This window comes from Sciurus vulgaris (assembly GCF_902686455.1).
Source record: "Sciurus vulgaris genome assembly, chromosome: 17".
In the NCBI taxonomy this organism is placed as follows: domain Eukaryota; kingdom Metazoa; phylum Chordata; class Mammalia; order Rodentia; family Sciuridae; genus Sciurus; species Sciurus vulgaris.
In genome coordinates this window covers 73253047-73273699 of record NC_136478.1, presented here as the reverse complement: position 1 = coordinate 73273699, position 20653 = coordinate 73253047, and the positions used below count along the sequence as shown (strand labels likewise).

The following is a 20653-nucleotide window of genomic DNA, read 5'->3' as shown; positions in this document are numbered from 1 at the left end:
AATCCCAGAGAAATTAGTATCAATACAAATGCTTGGGCCCTATCCGACGGAAGCAAGGTGAGGCCCTGGTGGTCTTGTTTCTCCAGTGAATCTGATGAGCCTCCAAAGTCTGAGAACATTCTGATGCAAAAGAAAAAGTGCCAAAATCAAGGAAATATTCAGAGCAAGACACAACAATTTAAGATCTGGTAATTCTGCTAAGAAGAAAGATAATACCAAGAGGAGAGTAAGCTGCTATTGAGCAGAAACCTGTCCATCCAGCAGACTGAACAGCATTGAAACCGAATAACCTAATGACTTGTCAAATTCAAAAAAACACATACATTTCAAATACATATATGGATTAACCATTTTCTTGTATGCTGTTGTGAGATAATGAAATAATCTAAATGAGTGAAATAACTGTCATTTTGGCATTGATATTACCATAAAAGAATTTGCACTTTTTACATACTGTCTATATATTGTAAATAACTTGAAATATAGTTTCACTTACATATAAAAAATATTTAAAGGTTTAAAAATAATAAGTATGCTCTAAAACCAAGGTGAAAACTTTAAATATAAAAATGTTTAAAAAGTTACATGTTCAACTCTTTGTTAGTTATTACTACTGAGAGGAAATCTGTCTCGTCCAGCGAGTACAATGAAGACTCGGCTCTCAGATGAAGTTTTAAGGTCTTTATTTTTATGGGAGAGCTTCTGAGCCAAGTGCCTGGTTCTTCCTCCTCCTCCACCACCGCCGTCTTCTTCTTCTTCCCTTGTCGCGCAGCTCTCTCTCTCCTTCTTCCCTTGTCGCGCAGCTCTCTCTCTCCTTCTTCCCTTGTCGCGCAGCTCTCTCTCTCCTTCTTCCCTTGTCGCGCAGCTCTCTCTCTCCTTCTTCCCTTGTCGCGCAGCTCTCTCTCTCCTTCTTCCCTTGTCGCGCAGCTCTCTCTCTCCTTCTTCCCTTGTCGCGCAGCTCTCTCTCTCCTTCTTCCCTTGTCGCGCAGCTCTCTCTCTCCTTCTTCCCTTGTCGCGCAGCTCTCTCTCTCCTTCTTCTCTTGTCGTGCAGCTCTCTCTCTCCTTCTTCTCTTGTCACGCACTTTCTCCTTCTTTTCTCTCGTGCAGCTGCCACTTCTCTCTTCCTCTCTCGTCGCGCCGCGGCCGCGTCTCCTCTTCTCTCGTCCCGCAGCTGCTGCCTGCCCTCCTTGCCTTTCTCCTTCCCGCAGCGCAAACTACACAGCTTTATGGGATGTAACAGCCAATCACCTTAATGGGTCAGGCGTTTGGCTCGTGGAGACTTAATGGTGGGTAATGAGGACATGTACTGATCACGAGCTAAGCACGGACGCGGAGGAGATCAGTCAGCCAATAGAAAGCACTTGCAGCTGGGCTTCTTGGCGCCATCTTAGGGTGAGGCCAGCCACCACTGCGGGCCCTACAGGGCAGCGGCCTCCAACATCTTCCCCTTTCTGTTTTATTAATGACTTAGGATCAGGTCATCATGATAGCTCATGTGGCAAGCCCTGGCCTTGTCCTGTGAGCACTCTGAGTTCAAGAGAAATGGAACTTCTTAGAAGCCTCATGTCCACACTGTGTGCATGGATCGATCCTTGGAAGGAGGCAGCTGTCCCGAGACTTCTGGCTGTGCCCCTCCCAGTGCTGCAACCTGAGCGGGTCCATCACTACCATGGTCATTCATTTGGGGGGTTTAGATCCTAAATAGTAGTACTTCCTTCCCCGCCCTGAGGGTACTGGAGAGGGCACTTGTGTGGTGTGAGCAGAAGAGGACCCAGTTCTGGATCTCGGCGGTGGTTGGCGCGTCACCACCGCCCTAGGCGTCCCTGCCCAGGTGGTGCAGAAGGCCCAGGACGCCGCCTCCAGGGACATGTAGACAGAGCTGGCGCGGAGGCCCCGACAGCACGCACGCGATGACCACGACCCGTGCAAAGGTGGATCCGATCTTCCTACTCACATCTGTCCCCAACAGGCTCCCAGGAAGGGACCGCCGCCCAGCGTCCGGGTCTCCACCCGGAGCGCAGGCCTTCCGCAGTCGCGACCCGGCCGCCGGAAGTCCCGCCCCGGGAACCCGGAAGCGCCGCCTCCTGGGTGGCCATTGGTGGAGCCCGGCGCGCACAGGCACTGCCTTCCGGTAAGGGGTTGTGCGTCCGCCCTGCCAGAGCTGACCGGAGGTTCTCGCTGGGCTGCGGGAGGCCCCGGGGAAACGATGTCTTTAGGATCCCAAAACAGGCCAGACTCCTGGGCCTCCTTCGGCAAAGCTCCTCTGCGCCCAGGAGCCTCGCGGAGGAATGACGCCGGCACCTGCCTGCGGCCTGCACCTGCCACCCTCCTCCAGCCCCTGCAGGCGGCGCCCGGCCGCGGTCTGCGGCAGCCCCGCCGGTCCAGCCGCTGGACCGGGGTTGCCAGGTGGCTGGCCGCCGCGCGGCCTCCGGCGGGACTCGCGCTCCCGGTCTCGGCGCCCCCGCAGAGGGCGGCCGTGCCCCGGAATCTCCGCCCCCCTCTCCCTGACCTTGACCCCCGGAAGCGGGCCGATTTGACCTCGCCCCGGAGTGTCGGGGCACGCCCGTTTCCGGAATCCCGTAGAACCGGGCGAGGGAGGGTCAGGGCTGAGCTGAGGTTGAGGTAGGGAGGCGCCGCGGGCCGTTAACAGGCTCCCTGTGGCTGCAGGAGAATAAATGGCGGGGAAAGGCTGACGGTTCAGCGGTCAAACAGCCACATTTTTCTCTGATAAAAATCTAATGGTCCACATTTCATTGCTTGTATGGTTGTCTGAATCTGATTTGCAACATTTAGTTAAGGGTGTTTTCGTTTTTCACCTGTATTAATCAGCAGTGCAGTTATGTGATCACTTTTTACTTGTACTCATTAGATTCGTTAATTTTATGGAGGACCCAGATCATCCTGCATGCTAGACACATGCTCTCCCACCAACCTACTCCCTCAGCACTGACCTCTTAAAATGAGTTGGAAGGTCATCTTTCTGTTTTCTCAAAGAATAAATTATTGTGCTGTTATTTTTTACTTAAGATGCATAGAATTCACCTCTAAGTATTTAGGCCTTTAGTTATTTTGGGGGAAAATGTTTTCAATTAATTTCTTAAATATATATGAGGCTATTCAAGATTTTTTTCCTGAAGTTATTTTTGAAGAAATATGTGCATTTCACATAAACTGCTAAAACCATTGGCATAAAATTGCTTAACATTCTTACTAATCTAGTGTCTCTTCAACTTTCCTTTTAATTAGTTGTTTTATTCATTTCTGTCAGTCTTAACTAGGTTACCAGTTTTTAAAATCTTTATAAAACCTGGTTTAAGCATTTGTGATTAATTACCTACTACACATTTAACATTTATTTTAAGCCCATGAAGTGGCATACACTTCGTAATCCAAGCTAGTCTGGAGACTATGACAGAAAGATCTTAGAGTTTGAGTCCAGCCTGGATTTAAAAAAAAAAAAAATCAGGGTATAATACTGTTCACTCTAGTAAACTTTGAAAATACAGGTTAGTATACAGATTTTTAAAAAGCAAGTCACAACCAGTTGAAGACTGCCATTAAATATTAAAAGCATATATTTATACTCATTACAACTACATTTATTGGTTCTATGATTTTTAAACTATTTTATATTATGAACCTTTTTGGTGTGGTGATGGGACTTAAATCTAGGGCCACACACATGCTAGACAAGTTTTCTGTGACTGAACTACACCTTCAGCCCTTAGATTATGAACATTTTACCATTGTTGAAGTGCAATACTCCATTTTTATAGTTTTTTTTTTCCAACTTGCCTTTTGAATATAAATGTGAAACTATATTAAAGTAAACATGATGAAGTTGAAGTTGGAGTAACAAAGTGATGGTGTTACATTCCTGCAATCCCTGTGGCTTGGTAGACGGGAGGCAGGAGGATCAAAAGTTGAAAGCTAGCCTCAGCAACTAAGCAAGGCCCTAAGCAACTAGTGAGACCCTATCTCAAAATGAAAAATAAGAAGCTGGGTTTGTAGCTCAGTGTTAGAGCACTTGCCCAGCATGGAAAAATGAAAGCCATTGATTGTGAGAAAATACTGGCAATACTTGCATCCAAAAATATAAATAAAATTTCAAAACAATCAAGAAACCAAGTAATTTTTAAATAGGCAAAAAAAAAAAAAAAAGTGACATTTCACTCAAGGTATATAAATGACATACATGAAAAAAATGCTTAGCACTGACCCATTTGGGAAATACAAATTTAAACCACAATGAAACTGCATACCTACTCGAATGGATAAAATGAGTGACCCATGAGTCACAAAAGTTTCAGGAAGGATATGAATAACTGGTAATGTGATATATTCCAGGAAGAAAAGTGAAAACATGACCATTTGGCAGGTTCTTAAAACTTAAACCTTTGGATCAACTTCTAACATGACAATATGAGTTTTGCAGTCTGTTCCCAGGAAAACTGTGACATATAAAAAATACAATTGAGAGTTTTCTGAAAACGGTCCTCATGGTATACAGCAAATGAAATGTTTATTCAGTATGGAAAGCAAGAGTCAGGCTTATTTGAACCAAAACCATTCCATGCCTCCTTGCTCGGTTAGATGAACTCCAATTGGCGTAGCCAAGGATACAAGCTCCCCTTCTCCTTGGAGCCACCAGGCAGAGGACTATCTTCTTGGGAGGAGCATGGTGGTAGCAGTTCTCATCCTGCTCTCAGTGTGCATGTCTGGATAAGTGATGTTCACTTCCTGGCTCCTCCACAAAGTCAACTCTCAGAACCTCTCTGTCAAGTTATTGCTAAGGCCTTTTTCCAGTTCGAACTTCCTAGTGTGGAATAAGGTTACACCACTGGCTTAAGCCTTTATCCACATTCACTGTGTTCATAAGGCTTATTCGGGCTGTGATGTTTATGCCACTGAGTCAGAACAGAACTTTTGTTAAAGTCACTTCCACACTAACTGCATTCATACTGCCTTTTAGCTTGCATTCGCTCCAGTGTTGTGAAGAGGTTGGAGGTGTGGCTAAAAGTTCACCCACATTCGAAGCATCAAAACTTTTCTCTAATGTGAACTTTTTGGTGTTGAATGAGGTTGAAACGCTGGCTAAATGATTTCCCACAATCATTGCATTCATATGGCATTTCTCCAGTGTGAATCCGCCGATGTTTAACAAGGCTGGAGCTGTGGCGAAAAAATTTCCCGCATTCTCTACACTCATAAGGCTTTGCTCCAGTGTGAACTCTCTGATGTTTAACAAGGCTGGAATTCTCACTGAAGAATCTCCCACAGTCATTGCATTTAAAAGGCTTTTCTCCAGTATGAACTTTTCGATGTTGCATGAGGCTTGAGCTTTGGCTAAAAAACTTCCCACATTCACTGCACCCGTAAGGTCTTTCTCCAGTGTGAACTCGCCAGTGATTGATTAGGCTGGACTTGTGGCTATAGAATTTTCCACATTCACTGCACTCATAAGGTCTTTCTCCAGTGTGAACTCTCTGATGCTTCATGAGGCTAGAGTTGAAACTAAAGAACTTTCCACACTGACCACATTCATAAGGCCTTACTCCAGTGTGCACTCTGTGATGCTGGACAAGTGTGGAATTATGTCTGAAAGCCTTTCCACATTCACTGCACGTAAAAGGTTTTTCTCCAGTGTGAACTCTTCGGTGTTGAATGAGGTCAGCATTTCGGCTAAAGGACTTTCCACATTCACTGCACCCATAGGGTCTTTCTCCGGTGTGAACTATTTGGTGTATAAAAAGGTTGGATTTATGGCTAAACAGCTTCCCGCATTCATTGCACTCATAAGGCTTTTCCCCAGTGTGCAGTCTCTGGTGCTGAACAAGCAAGTACTTCTGACCAAAAGCTTTCCCACATTCACTGCACCTGTAGTGCCTTTTTCCAGTATTAAAGGCCTCTGCACTCTCAGGGCTCCTGGGGGGCTCCACTTCATGGTGAGTCACCTGGTACTTGAGAAGACTGGAGCTGGTTGTAAAATCTTTCCCACCCTCTCTGATTTGCAAAGACTTCTGTGCTAGATGGAGACTGCAGCTCCTCAAAACTGAGACCCTGTCCTCTTCTCTTTTTAAGGGTTTCTCTCCATAGCACAGCTTCTGATGTTGGTGAAGGTTTTCACTTTTCACTTCTGTGGAGACACTCTGTTCAGGAGCCTCCACAGCCACTGCTCTATGCCAACAACCTGAAGGCAGAGAGATGCTGATGAAGAGTATGGCTCTAGTATGAGCAGCACACACTCATAACTGTGTGTCAGATATTCCCAGTAAAGAGTCCCTGACATTTCTGGCAGAATGAGGGAGCCAGGTGAGGTGGGAAAGGGTTCACTGTGAACTGCTGAACCTGGCAAGCTCACACACTGAGGAGGCCTCATGAGCAGCAATGACACAGAACAGGGTACAGCACAGGAAGGATGAGCAGGGTTCTCACACACTTGCCTGCAAACAGCGTTCTGCAATGCCTCAACTGCTGTGGACATGGCACACAGTCCATAAGGGCATGTCCAGGTTCCCCAAAACCGACTGCACTTGAATAGCCTGTGTCCACAGGCTACTCAGAGATAACTGGTCACCTCCCAACAAATTCAGCAAAAAACACTGCTGGCAAGTGCTACAAAAGAATGGGTAAAAGATGAAAAACAGAGGTGGGGAATAGCCCTGGGTCAAAATGACAGAAACGATAAGCAGGCAAATGGGGAGGATAAGACGGAAGTCAGCCATGCCTCGCCCGCAGAACATCAGAACCACTAGAAGAGTACTGGCAGGAATCCCGCTGAGCTCAACATCTCCCCCAGCTCTACCCTCCAAGTACCTCGCAGGGCTGGCGCCACAACTCCCTGAGCAGGAACAAAGGGCTCTCCCCACGACTGCAGCTGAGTAACTCCATGGGTCCTAGAATACACGAGCCCTAAGGAAAAGACAGGACAGGTAAGTGACCAACACCGGACCATTGCACCCCCTTCACAACTGACCACAGGAAAGAAAACTAATACAAAAAGAATTGGAAGAGTGTCTTATAAACAACCCAGGAGACTTGTGACCACACCATGACCTCAGTTCCTGGCACAGGCACACCTAAAGGAAGAGGGCAGAATCTGGGACACAGAACTGCTATGGATTTACACAGCATCATTGAGCCATTGAGAAGCCAACAGGGTGAGATTCATTAGGTTGACTGCAAGACTCCTGATCCGCAAGTCCTTGCCGGCATGGTTTTGGGGCAGTTCATAGAGAAAAGTGGTAATGTACACAGCCCAAGCCTATTACCTACAATACCTAATTCAGGTCACTGGAGAAAGCGGCAGTGTGCATGGCCCAGCTTTGGGAAGGATACCTCTGCCTCTGGGACAGCCTCACACAGGATGCTGTGAAGAGGACCACCTTACCCGGAGAGGTCACAAGTGCAAAGTTCTCCATCATCACATCACAGTACAGGAGCCTCTGAGCATCATCAAGCAGTCTCCACTCCTCCCGTGAGAAGTAGACAGCCACATCCTCAAAGGTCACATGACCCTGTCACGGGGGAAGGACTGAGTTCATATATAGGCTCCTAACCTGGGACTCTCAGCATCCCCCCAAATTCACTTCTACTCACCCTCTTTCCTACCCCCTACTTCAGAGGAGATACTAGGCTCTGGAGCCATGGATACCCAATCTCTCAAGTTTCCACTGACCACTGCCTTTGGCACAGGGCAATAATAAGCAGGTGGACAGAGTCCATCCAATCTCTGGGGCTGAATGGGCAGAGCTCTGCCCTTGTCCTGCCAGGCAATTCACTGGAGTCCTCCACATCGTGCTTCTCAGATATAGCCAGATTTTGGGTCACTTGTCCCTTATACCCTCAGTACAAGAGTCTTGGGACCATTCATATACACTTTCCAGCATACAAATCACTCTTCGTACTACACCTCCTTTCCGTCTCAGAACAGAGGCACAGTTCCTGCCTCTGACCATTCCACCAAACATAATGGAAACCTAACAATGCCTGAGCATTCCCAGCAAAACGTCACCTCAAAGCATTTCCTAACATTGTTCACTACAACTTCAATACTTATTGAATCTCATGTCAATGGCTTCCAGGAATGGGAACCTCTCCATATAATCCCTGATCCGGACTCAGGGCCCTGACACCACATGACCCCCTTCCACGGAATGCAGACAGGTTAGATGTGTAGGGAGTCCCAGGACAATACAATCCCAGAGACCATGCAGGTGGGAACTAAGGAGGGTGAGGCCTGGGCACCCTACACTTACCTCCTCGTCATCTCTCAGTGATCCTACAGCCATAGGAACCTATGGAAAAACAAGGATGTGAAAAGCAGGTCATAATACTGGCTTTTCAAGGGACTTTCTAAATTTCCTCACATCCTGGAGTCACATATACCTGATCACCTAACATCTGGGCCTGAGTCTGTGATTTCTTACCAGGTATGTGCCCTTGACAAGTATCCAAACTTCCTCAGCATCAGTGTTGCCATAGGTAACAGTGATGAGATGGTGCCCATCCAACAGGAGTGTTATTTTTATCAAACTCATTCCTGTGTGTCAAGTACTAACTTTACTAAGTACATAATCTATCAATACTTTCAGTGCAAATAAACTGGCAAGCTTTGATAAAGTAGCAGGTTTTGGTAATGTAGGGTGATTTTTAAATATACCTTTGAAATAAGAATTTGATATTTAAGACATTAGTTGTTCCTGTATGCATTGTTTTATATTTTATTTGTATTTTTTTGGTACTGGAGATTGAACCCAGAGGGTGCTCTACCACTGAGCTACATCCCCAGTCCTTTTCTTTTTCTTTCTTTTTTTTTTTTTTAAGACAGGGTGTAGGTTACCAAGGATAACCTTGAACTTGGGACACTCCTGCCTCAGCCTCTGGAATAACTGAGATCACAGATGTGGGCCACCATTCCCAGCAAGACATTTGATTTTAGTCAAATGCTGAACATATTAAAATTTCAACCAAGTATTAAGTGCTTACAATCCATGCTGTTTTAACACCCCCACGTGTAAGTATTAATCTTGATCAATCAATGCCCACTCCATAAATTAAAAAGTCAATAAATATAGGACCTAAGCCTGAGAAAACCAAGTGGGTAGGTTTGGCAAACTTGCTGCCTGTTATAACTCCACCAGTAGCAATTCTGCTGTGGGGCGGGTGTGCTTCCACTGGGGCAGGGGATCAATCAACCCTTCTGACCTTAAGGTTGGGGAAATTTAGGCACCAAATTTAGGCCTTTCTCTTCTCCATGGGGAGCAGACAGTAAAGACGCACTGAGTCTGGAGTGACCAGCCTGCGCTGCCCAGCACCTTGCTCTCTACCTCGGGCCTCATCTACACTCCACACTCTTCCACTCTCATGGAGGCCAGTCAGTCTCACTTCCGACTGCAGGACTCCACACTCTGAGGGTGGCTCACTCACCAGGCCCATCTCTGCCCTCCTTCCCATCAGGGGAATGTGAAATAAAAACCTGAAGATCTTCTCTCCTAAACATAAGCCCCAGGCCAAGCTCTGGTTCAGGCCCCCCCGAACAGCCCTTAGCTGTGGGTCACACAGATCCCTCCAGAACTCCAGAGCTGAATGAGCAAGCTGCCCCGTGAGGCACTCCTGGTCCTGGGCTGGCTCAGGACCACCATGCCAAAGCCTGACTCCTGATCGCTTGAAGCCTGCTCCCTGCAAAAGCTCTCCTATCTCCATCTTCCAGACTGCTAAGAAAAGCAAATACAAACAAGCAAAAATGGAGACGGTGCTCTTCCTGCTTTATCACCCCGGACCCAAATGGAGGAAGGTCCTTTCCTCCTACTCTATCACACCCAGGAACAACCGGAAAGATGGTCCTTGCCTAAAATGTTGCCCAGGGAACCAAGGAGAAGAGTGAGCTCTCTTCCTACTCAATCAGACCCCGTGACCAATTGGGAACATGATCCTCTCTTCCTACTCTATCAGCCCATGACCCACAAGGAAAAGGGTCCTCATCTCCTACACTATCAGTCCCATTACCAACCAAGAAGACAGTCCTCTCCTCCTTCTCTATGAGACCTGTGACCCATTAGGAATATGGTCCTCTTGTCCTGCTCTATCAGACCCGGGACCCACCGGGAAGACGGTCCTCTCGTCCTGCTCTATCAACCTTCACGCCGGGAGACAGTCCTCTTGTCCTGCTCTATCAGACCTTGACCCACCAGGAAGACGGTCCTCTCCTCCTACTCTATCAGACCTTGACCCACCAGGAACACGTTCTTCTCCTACCACTATATCAGACCTTGACCGACAAGGAACATGGTCCTCTCCTCCTACTCTATCAGACCTTGACCCACCGGGAACACGGTCCTCTCCTCCTAATCTATCAGACCTTGACCCACAGGGAACACGGTCCTCTCCTGTTACTCTATCAGACCTTGACCCGCCGGGAACACAACCTCTACTGTTACTCTATCAGATCTTGAACCACCGGGAACACGGTCCTCTCCTCCTGCTCTATCAGACCTTGAACCGCGGGGAACACGGTCCTGTCCTCCTGCTCTATCAGACCTTGGCCCACCAGGAACACGGTCCTCTCCTCCTGCTCTATCAGACCTTGACCCACTGGAAACACGTCCTCTCCTCCTGCTCTATCAGACCTTGACCCACCGGAAACACGGTCCTGTCCTCCTGCTCTATCAGACTTTGACCCACCAGGAACACGGTCCTCTCCTCCTGCTCTATCAGACCTTGGCCCACCAGGAACACGGTACACTCCTTCTGGTCTATCAGACATTGACCCACCGGGAACACGTCATATCCTCCTGCTCTATCAGACCTTGACCAACCGGGAACACGGTCTTCTTCTCCTGCTCTATCAGACCTTGACCCAACAGGAACACGGTCCTCTCCTCCTGCTCTATAAGACCTTGACCCACCAGGAACAAGGTCCTCTCCTCCTGGTCTATCACACCTTGACCCACCGGGAACACGGTCCTGTCTTCCTGCTCTATCAGACCTTGGCCTACCGGGAACACATTCTTCTCCTCCTGCTCTATCAGACTTGACCCACCGGGAACACGGTCCTCTCCTCCTGCTCTATGAGACCTTGGCCCACCAGGAACACGGTCCTGTCCTCCTGCTTTATCAGACCTTGACCCATCAGGAACACGGTTCTCTCCTCCTCTCTATCAAACGTTGACCCACCAGGAACACGGTCGTCTCCTCCTGCTCTATCACACTTGACTCACCAGGAACACGGTCCTCTCCTCCTGCTCTATCAGACCTTGACCCACCGGGAACACGGTCCTGTCCTCCTGCTCTATCAGACCTTGACCCACTGGGAACATGGTCCTGTCCTCTTGGCTCTATCAGACCTTGACCCACCAGGCACATGGTCGTCTCCTCTTGCTCTATCAGACCTTGACCCACCAGGAACCTGGTCCTGTCCTCCAGCTCTATCAGACCTTGACCCACTGGGAACATGGTCCTGTCCTCTTGCTCTATCAGAACTTGGCCCACCGGGAACATGGTCCTGTCCTCCTGCTCCATCACACCTTGGCCCACTGGGAACACGGTCCTGTCCTCCTGCTCTATCAGACCTTGACTCACCAAGAACACGGTCCTGTCCTCCAGCTCTATCAGACCTTGGTCCACCGGAACACGGTCCTCTCCTCCTACTCTATCAGAACTTGACCCACCAAGAACACGGTCTTGTCCTTCTGCTCTATCAGACCTTGGTCACTGGGAACACGGTCCTCTCCTCCTGCTGTATCAGACCTTGACCCACCAGGAACACGGTCCTCTCCTCCTGCTCTATCAGACTTGACCCACCAGGAACACGGTTCTCTCCGCCTGCTCTATCAGACCTTGACCCACCAGGAACACGGTCCTGTCCTCCTGCTCTATCAGACCTTGGCCCACCGGGAACACAATCCTCTCCTCCTGCTCTATCAGACTTTCACCCACCAGGAACACGGTCGTCTCCTACTGCTCTATCAGACATTGACCCAGCAAGAACACGGTCCTGTCCTCCTGCTCTATCAGAACTTGACCTACTAGGAACACGGTCCTGTCTTCTTGCTCTATCAGACCTTGGCCCACCGGGAACACGGTCCTGTCCTCCTGCTCTATCAGACCTTGGTCTACCGGGAACACGATGCTGTCCTCCTGGTCTATCAGACCTTGACCCACCAGGATCACGGTCCTCTCCTCCTGCTCTATCAGACCTTGACCCACAGGGAACACAGTCTTGTCCTCCTGCTCTATCAGACCTTGGCCCACCGGGAACACGGTCCTGTCCTCCTGCTCTACCCGACTTGACCCACGAGGAACACGGTCGTCTCCTCCTGCTCTACCAGAACTCTACCCACGAGGAACACGGTCCTCTCCTCCTGCTGTATCAGACCTTGACCCACCGGGAACATGTCCTATACTCCTGCTCTATCAGACGTTGATCCACCAGGAATACGGTCCTCTCCTCCTGCTCTATCAGACTTGGCCCAATGGGAACAGGGTCCTCTCCTCCTGCTCTATCAGACTTGACCAACGAGGAACACGGTCGTCTCCTCCTGCTCTATCAGAACTTGACCCACCAGGAACATGGTCCTCTCCTCCTGCTCTATCAAACTTGAACCACCGGGAACACGGTCCTCTCCTCCTGCTCTATCAGACCTTGACCCACCGGGAAGAAGGTCCTCTCCTCCTGCTCTATCAGACCTTGACCCACCAGGAACACGTTCCTCTCCTCCTTCTCTATCAGACCTTGACCCACCAGGAACACGGTCCTCTCCTCCTGCTCTATCAGACTTGACCCACCGGGAACACGGTTCTCTCCTCTTGCTCTATCAGACCTTGACCCACCGGGAACACGGTCCTGTCCTACTGCTCTATCAGACCTTGACCCACCGGGAAAATGGTCCTCTTCTCCTGCTCTATCAGACCTTGACCCACCAGGAACACGGTCCTCTCCTCCTGCTCTATCAGAACTTGACCCACTGGGAAAACGGTCCTCTCTTCCTGCTCTATCAGACCTTGAACCACCGGGAACGTGGTCCTTTCCTCCTACTCTATCAGACCTTGGCCCACCGGGAATACGGTCCTCTCCTCCTGCTCTATCAGACCTTGGCCCACCGTGAAGATGGTCCTGCTCTCCTGCTCTATCAGACGTTGGTCCACCGGGAACACAGTCCTCTCCTCCTCCTCTATCAGTCCTTGACACACCGGGAACACGGTCCTGTCCTCCTGCTCTATCAGACGTTGACCCACCAGGAACACGGTCCTGTCCTCCTGCTCTATCAGACTTCACCCACCGGGAACACGGTCCTCTCCTCCTGCTCTATCAGACTTGACCCACCAGGAACACGTTCCTCTCCTCCTGGTCTATCAGACTTTGACCCACCGGGAACACGGTCCTGTCCTCCTGCTCTATCAGACCTTGACCACCGGGAACACCTCCTATGCCCCTGCTATATCAGACCTTGGCCCACCAGGAACACGGTCCTGTCTTCCTGCTCTCAGACTTTGACCCACCGAGAACAGGCTCCTGTCCTCCTGCTCTATCAGACCTTGACCCATGGGGAACACGGTCCTTTCCTCCTGCTCTATGAGACCATGGTCGACCCGGAACACAGTCCTCTCCTCCTGGTCTATCAGACCTTGAACCACCGGGAACACGTCCTATCCTCCTGCCCTTTCAGCCTTGGCCCACCGGGAACACGTCCTATCCGCCTACTCTATCAGACCTTGACCAGCCAGGAACACGGTCCTCTCCTGCTGGTCATTCAGACTTGACGCACCGGGAACACGTCCTATCCTCCTGCTCTATCAGACCTTGACCCACCAGGAACACGGTCCTCTCCTCCTGCTCTATCAGACCTTGACCCACCAAGAACACGGTCCTGTCTCCTGCTCTATCAGACCTTGGTCCACCGAGAACACGGTCTTCTCCTCCTGCTCTATCACACCTTGGCCCACCGGGAACACGGTACTGTCCTCCTGCTCTATCAGACCTTGACCTACTGGGAACACGGTCCTATCCTCCTGCTCTATCAGACCTTGGCCCACCAGGAACATGGTTCTCTCCTCCTGCTCTATGAGACCTTGACCCACCAGGAACACAGTCGTCTCCTCCTGCTCTATGAGACCTTGACCCACCAAGAACACGGTCCTGTCTTCCTGCTCTATCAGACCTTGGTCCACCAGGAACACGGTCCTGTCCTCCTCCTCTATCAGACCTTGACCTACTGGAAACACGGTCCTGTCCTCTTGCTCTATCAGGCCTTGGTCCACCAGGAACACGGTCCTGTCCTCCTGCTCTATCAGACCTTAGCCCACCGGGAACACGGTCCTGTCCTCCTGCTCTATCAGATCTTGACCCACCAAGAACACGGTCCTGTCCTCCTGCTCTATCAGACCTTGACCTACTGGGAACACAGTCCTGTCCTCTTGCTCTATCAGAGCTTGGCCCACCAGGAACACGGTCCTGTCCTCCTGCTCTTTCAGACCTTGTTCCACCGGAACACGGTCGTCTCCTCCTGCTCTATGAGACCTTGACCCACCAAGAACACGGTCCTGTCTTCCTGCTCTATCAGACCTTGGTCCACCAGGAACACGGTCCTGTCCTCCTGCTCTATCAGACCTTAGCCCACCGGGAACACGGTCCTGTCCTCCTGCTCTATGAGACCTTGGTCCACCAGTAACACAGTCCTGTCCTCCTGCTCTATCAGACCTTGACCTACTGGGAACACAGTCCTGTCCTCTTGCTCTATCAGAGCTTGGCCCACCAGGAACACGGTCCTGTCCTCTTGCTCTATCAGGCCTTGTTCCACCGGGAACACGGTCCTGTCCTCTTGCTCTATCAGGCCTTGGTCCACCAGGAACACGGTCCTGTCCTCCTGCTCTATCAGATCTTGACCCACCAAGAACACGGTCCTGTCCTCCTGCTCTATCAGACCTTGACCTACTGGGAACACAGTCCTGTCCTCTTGCTCTATCAGAGCTTGGCCCACCAGGAACACGGTCCTGCCCTCCTGCTCTTTCAGACCTTGTTCCACCGGAACACGGTCGTCTCCTCCTGCTCTATGAGACCTTGACCCACCAAGAACACGGTCCTGTCTTCCTGCTCTATCAGACCTTGGTCCACCAGGAACACGGTCCTGTCCTCCTGCTCTATCAGACCTTAGCCCACCGGGAACACGGTCCTGTCCTCCTGCTCTATGAGACCTTGGTCCACCAGGAACACAGTCCTGTCCTCCTGCTCTATCAGACCTTGACCTACTGGGAACACAGTCCTGTCCTCTTGCTCTATCAGACCTTGGTCCACCAGGAACACGGTCCTGTCCTCCTCCTCTATCAGACCTTGACCTACTGGAAACACGGTCCTGTCCTCTTGCTCTATCAGGCCTTGGTCCACCAGGAACACGGTCCTGTTCTCCTGCTCTATCAGACCTTAGCCCACCGGGAACACGGTCCTGTCCTCCTGCTCTATCAGATCTTGACCCACCAAGAACACGGTCCTGTCCTCCTGCTCTATCAGACCTTGACCTACTGGGAACACAGTCCTGTCCTCTTGCTCTATCAGAGCTTGGCCCACCAGGAACACGGTCCTGTCCTCCTGCTCTTTCAGACCTTGTTCCACCGGAACACGGTCGTCTCCTCCTGCTCTATGAGACCTTGACCCACCAAGAACACGGTCCTGTCTTCCTGCTCTATCAGACCTTGGTCCACCAGGAACACGGTCCTGTCCTCCTGCTCTATCAGACCTTAGCCCACCGGGAACACGGTCCTGTCCTCCTGCTCTATGAGACCTTGGTCCACCAGGAACACAGTCCTGTCCTCCTGCTCTATCAGACCTTGACCTACTGGGAACACAGTCCTGTCCTCTTGCTCTATCAGACCTTGGTCCACCAGGAACACGGTCCTGTCCTCCTCCTCTATCAGACCTTGACCTACTGGAAACACGGTCCTGTCCTCTTGCTCTATCAGGCCTTGGTCCACCAGGAACACGGTCCTGTCCTCCTGCTCTATCAGACCTTAGCCCACCGGGAACACGGTCCTGTCCTCCTGCTCTATCAGATCTTGACCCACCAAGAACACGGTCCTGTCCTCCTGCTCTATCAGACCTTGACCTACTGGGAACACAGTCCTGTCCTCTTGCTCTATCAGAGCTTGGCCCACCAGGAACACGGTCCTGTCCTCCTGCTCTTTCAGACCTTGTTCCACCGGAACACGGTCGTCTCCTCCTGCTCTATGAGACCTTGACCCACCAAGAACACGGTCCTGTCTTCCTGCTCTATCAGACCTTGGTCCACCAGGAACACGGTCCTGTCCTCCTGCTCTATCAGACCTTGGCCCACCGGGAACACGGTCCTGTCCTCCTGCTCTATGAGACCTTGGTCCACCAGGAACACAGTCCTGTCCTCCTGCTCTATCAGACCTTGACCTACTGGGAACACAGTCCTGTCCTCTTGCTCTATCAGAGCTTGGCCCACCAGGAACACGGTCCAGTCCTCCTGCTCTTTCAGACCTTGTTCCACCGGGAACACGGTCCTGTCCTCCTGCTCTATCAGACCTTGGCCCACCGGGAACAGGGTCCTGTCCTCCTGGTCTATCAGACCTTGGTCCACCGGGAACACGGTCCTGTCCTCCTGCTCTTTCAGACCTTGGCCCACCGGGAACACGGTCCTATCCTCCTGCTCTATCAGACCTTGGCCCTCTGGGAACACGGTCGTCTCCTCCTGCTCTATGAGACCTTGACCCACCAAGAACACGGTCCTGTCCTCCTGCTCTATCAGACCTTGATCCACCAAGAACACGGTCCTGTCTCCTGCTCTATCAGACCTTGGTCCACCGGGAACATGGTCTTCTCCTCCTGCTCTATCACACCTTGGCCCACCGGGAACACGGTACTGTCATCCTGCTCTTTCAGACCTTGACCTACTGGGAACACGGTCCTGTCCTCCTGCTCTTTCAGACCTTGTTCCACCGGGAACACGGTCCTGTCCTCCTGCTCTATCAGACCTTGGCCCACCGGGAACATTGTCCTGTCCTCCTGGTCTATCAGACCTTGGCCCACCGGGAACACGGTCCTATCCTCCTGCTCTATCAGACCTTGGCCCTCTGGGAACACAGTCGTCTCCTCCTGCTCTATGAGACCTTGACCCACCAAGAACACGGTCCTGTCCTCCTGCTCTATGAGACCTTGACCCACCAAGAACACGGTCCTGTCCTCCTGCTCTATCAGACCTTGACCCACCAAGAACACGATCCTGTCTCCTGCTCTATCAGACCTTGGCCCACCGGGAACAGGGTCCTGTCCTCCTGGTCTATCAGACCTTGGTCCACCGGGAACACGGTCCTGTCCTCCTGCTCTTTCAGACCTTGGCCCACCGGGAACACGGTCCTATCCTCCTGCTCTTTCAGACCTTGGCCCACCGGGAACACGGTCCTATCCTCCTGCTCTATCAGACCTTGGCCCACCGGGAACACGGTCCTCTCCTCCTGCTCTATGAGACCTTGACCCACCAAGAACATGGTCCTGTCTTCCTGCTCTATCAGACCTTGGTCCACCAGGAACACGTTCCTGTCCTCCTCCTCTATCAGACCTTGACCTACTGGAAACACGGTCCTGTCCTCCTGCTCTATCAGGCCTTGGTCCACCAGGAACACGGTCCTGTCCTCCTGCTCTATCAGACCTTAGCCCACCGGGAACACGGTCCTGTCCTCCTGCTCTATCAGATCTTGACCCACCAAGAACACGGTCCTGTCCTCCTGCTCTATCAGACCTTGACCTACTGGGAACACAGTCCTGTCCTCTTGCTCTATCAGAGCTTGGCCCACCAGGAACACGGTCCTGTCCTCCTGCTCTTTCAGACCTTGTTCCACCAGGAACACGGTCGTCTCCTCCTGCTCTATGAGACCTTGACCCACCAAGAACACGGTCCTGTCTTCCTGCTCTATCAGACCTTGGTCCACCAGGAACACGGTCCTGTCCTCCTCCTCTATCAGACCTTGACCTAGTGGAAACACGGTCCTGTCCTCTTGCTCTATCAGGCCTTGGTCCACCAGGAACACGGTCCTGTCCTCCTGCTCTATCAGACCTTAGCCCACCGGGAACACGGTCCTGTCCTCCTGCTCTATGAGACCTTGGTCCACCAGGAACACAGTCCTGTCCTCCTGCTCTATCAGACCTTGACCTACTGGGAACACAGTCCTGTCCTCTTCTCTATCAGAGCTTGGCCCACCAGGAACACGGTCCTGTCCTCCTGCTCTTTCAGACCTTGTTCCACCGGGAACACGGTCCTGTCCTCCTGCTCTATCAGACCTTGGCCCACCGGGAACAGGGTCCTGTCCTCCTGGTCTATCAGACCTTGGTCCACCGGGAACACGGTCCTGTCCTCCTGCTCTTTCAGACCTTGGCCCACCGGGAACACGGTCCTATCCTCCTGCTCTATCAGACCTTGGCCCTCTGGGAACACGGTCGTCTCCTCCTGCTCTATGAGACCTTGACCCACCAAGAACACGGTCCTGTCCTCCTGCTCTATCAGACCTTGATCCACCAAGAACACGGTCCTGTCTCCTGCTCTATCAGACCTTGGTCCACCGGGAACATGGTCTTCTCCTCCTGCTCTATCACACCTTGGCCCACCGGGAACACGGTACTGTCATCCTGCTCTATCAGACCTTGACCTACTGGGAACACGGTCCTGTCCTCCTGCTCTTTCAGACCTTGTTCCACCGGGAACACGGTCCTGTCCTCCTGCTCTATCAGACCTTGGCCCACCGGGAACAGGGTCCTGTCCTCCTGGTCTATCAGACCTTGGCCCACCGGGAACACGGTCCTATCCTCCTGCTCTATCAGACCTTGGCCCTCTGGGAACACAGTCGTCTCCTCCTGCTCTATGAGACCTTGACCCACCAAGAACACGGTCCTGTCCTCCTGCTCTATGAGACCTTGACCCACCAAGAACACGGTCCTGTCCTCCTGCTCTATCAGACCTTGACCCACCAAGAACACGATCCTGTCTCCTGCTCTATCAGACCTTGGCCCACCAAGAACACGGTCGTCTCCTCCTGCTCTATGAGACCTTGACCCACCAAGAACTCTGTCCTGTCTTCCTGCTCTATCAGACCTTGACCCACCAAGAACACGGTCCTGTCCTCCTGCTCTATCAGACCTTGACCCACCAAGAACACGATCCTGTCTCCTGCTCTATCAGACCTTGGCCCACCAAGAACACGGTCGTCTCCTCCTGCTCTATGAGACCTTGACCCACCAAGAACTCTGTCCTGTCTTCCTGCTCTATCAGACCTTGACCCACCAGGAACACGGTCCTGTCCTCCTGCTCTATCAGACCTTAGCCCACCGGGAACACGGTCCTGTCCTCCTGCTCTATCAGATCTTGACCCACCAAGAACACGGTCCTGTCCTCCTGCTCTATCAGACCTTGGTCCTCCGGTAACACGGTCTTCTCCTCCTGCTCTATCAGACCTTGGCCCACCGGGAACACGGTCCTGTCCTCCTGCTCAATGAGACCTTGGTCCACCAGGAACACAGTCCTGTCCTCCTGTTCTATCAGACCTTGAAGTACTGGGAACACAGTCCTGTCCTCTTGCTCTATCAGAGCTTGGCCCACCGGGAACACGGTCCTGTCCTCCTGCTCTATCAGACCCGGGACCCACTCGGAATCCCTCCTTCCCGACCTTTAAAGCCGCGGGGCTCCGGTCTGCTTGCCCAGCGCCATCCTTGCCAGTTCCTGCGACCTTTCGCCCCCTCAGGCACCAGCCGTCTGCCGTCCGGAGCAGCGCCGCCTGCCGGCACAGCCCCCAGACCATCGCACCCCGCCACGGGCAGCGGCTCTTTTCCCCGATTGGCTGCTCTCCGTCCGCGTCGCCCCGCCCCCGCGTACACCCGCTGGCCGAGGAGGCGCTGCTCACTTGGGCCGGGCCCCGCGGCGCGCCCGCCGCCATGGGCGGCTCTCCCTGCGGGCTCGTTCCCGCGGCGTCGCCGCACCTCCGGCCCAGGCCTCCCGCCCCGGCCCCTCGGCACAGCCAGCTCTGCGCTCTCCCAGCACCTGCTTTAGAGGGCCGGAAACGAGGCCCCAAGCGCCGCCGGAAGTCCCGCCCCGACGGAAACGCCCCTTTTCCTGTACGGAGAGCTCGGCGCGGCGCCTCTGGGTAATGTAGTTCCACAGCGTTGAGCGGGAAGGAGGCCGGGTCAGGGTCTGGGAAGGAAAGGAGACCTCGGGAAAATTTCCAGACCGCCCAGAGGTGGTCGGTGTTGCAGAATCCAGGGTCAGGTGCCCTGGAAAGCTGGTCGTTCAGTCTTGCTTTCACGAACTTGAAGAGGATCTTCAACCCAAAATAAAACGGTTCCCTTGGCCGCAGCACGTGCACACTCGCAGACTCCCTGTGGAGGAGAGGCTCGGTGTAAAGACTGGGAAGCAGAGCGGCACGTCGAGGACGGGAAAGGCTCTGCGTGCTGCGTGCAGATGCCGGCGGCGGGGTGCGGAGCGCCTCCGCCGCCTCTGCGGCCGACCCGTGTGCGCTCCCGCGTCAGGCGCCGAACAGGTGCTCGTTAAGCCAGGGCAACAGAACTCAGACCCACAAGCCAACTGGTGTCACGAGGGTAAGGGAATTCAGCATTGTGATACCACCTGCAGGACATCAGAACCTGGCAACCAGA

General features: G+C 52.2%; 1 protein-coding gene across 1 annotated transcript; it reads right to left on the bottom strand.

Moving 5' to 3' along the window:
• Positions 1-6621: 6621 nt before the first annotated feature.
• On the bottom strand, positions 6622-20057 carry LOC306648105 (zinc finger protein 419-like). Its single transcript, XM_079117844.1, has 4 exons — positions 19906-20057; positions 8259-8297; positions 7391-7517; positions 6622-6912 (listed from the first exon to the last, which is right to left on the bottom strand). The coding sequence occupies exons 1-4, from the start codon at positions 19936-19938 to the stop codon at positions 6752-6754; spliced, it is 360 nt and encodes a 119-aa protein (XP_078973970.1). The 5' UTR covers positions 19939-20057; the 3' UTR covers positions 6622-6751.
• Between the last annotated feature and the right edge of the window lie 596 nt (positions 20058-20653).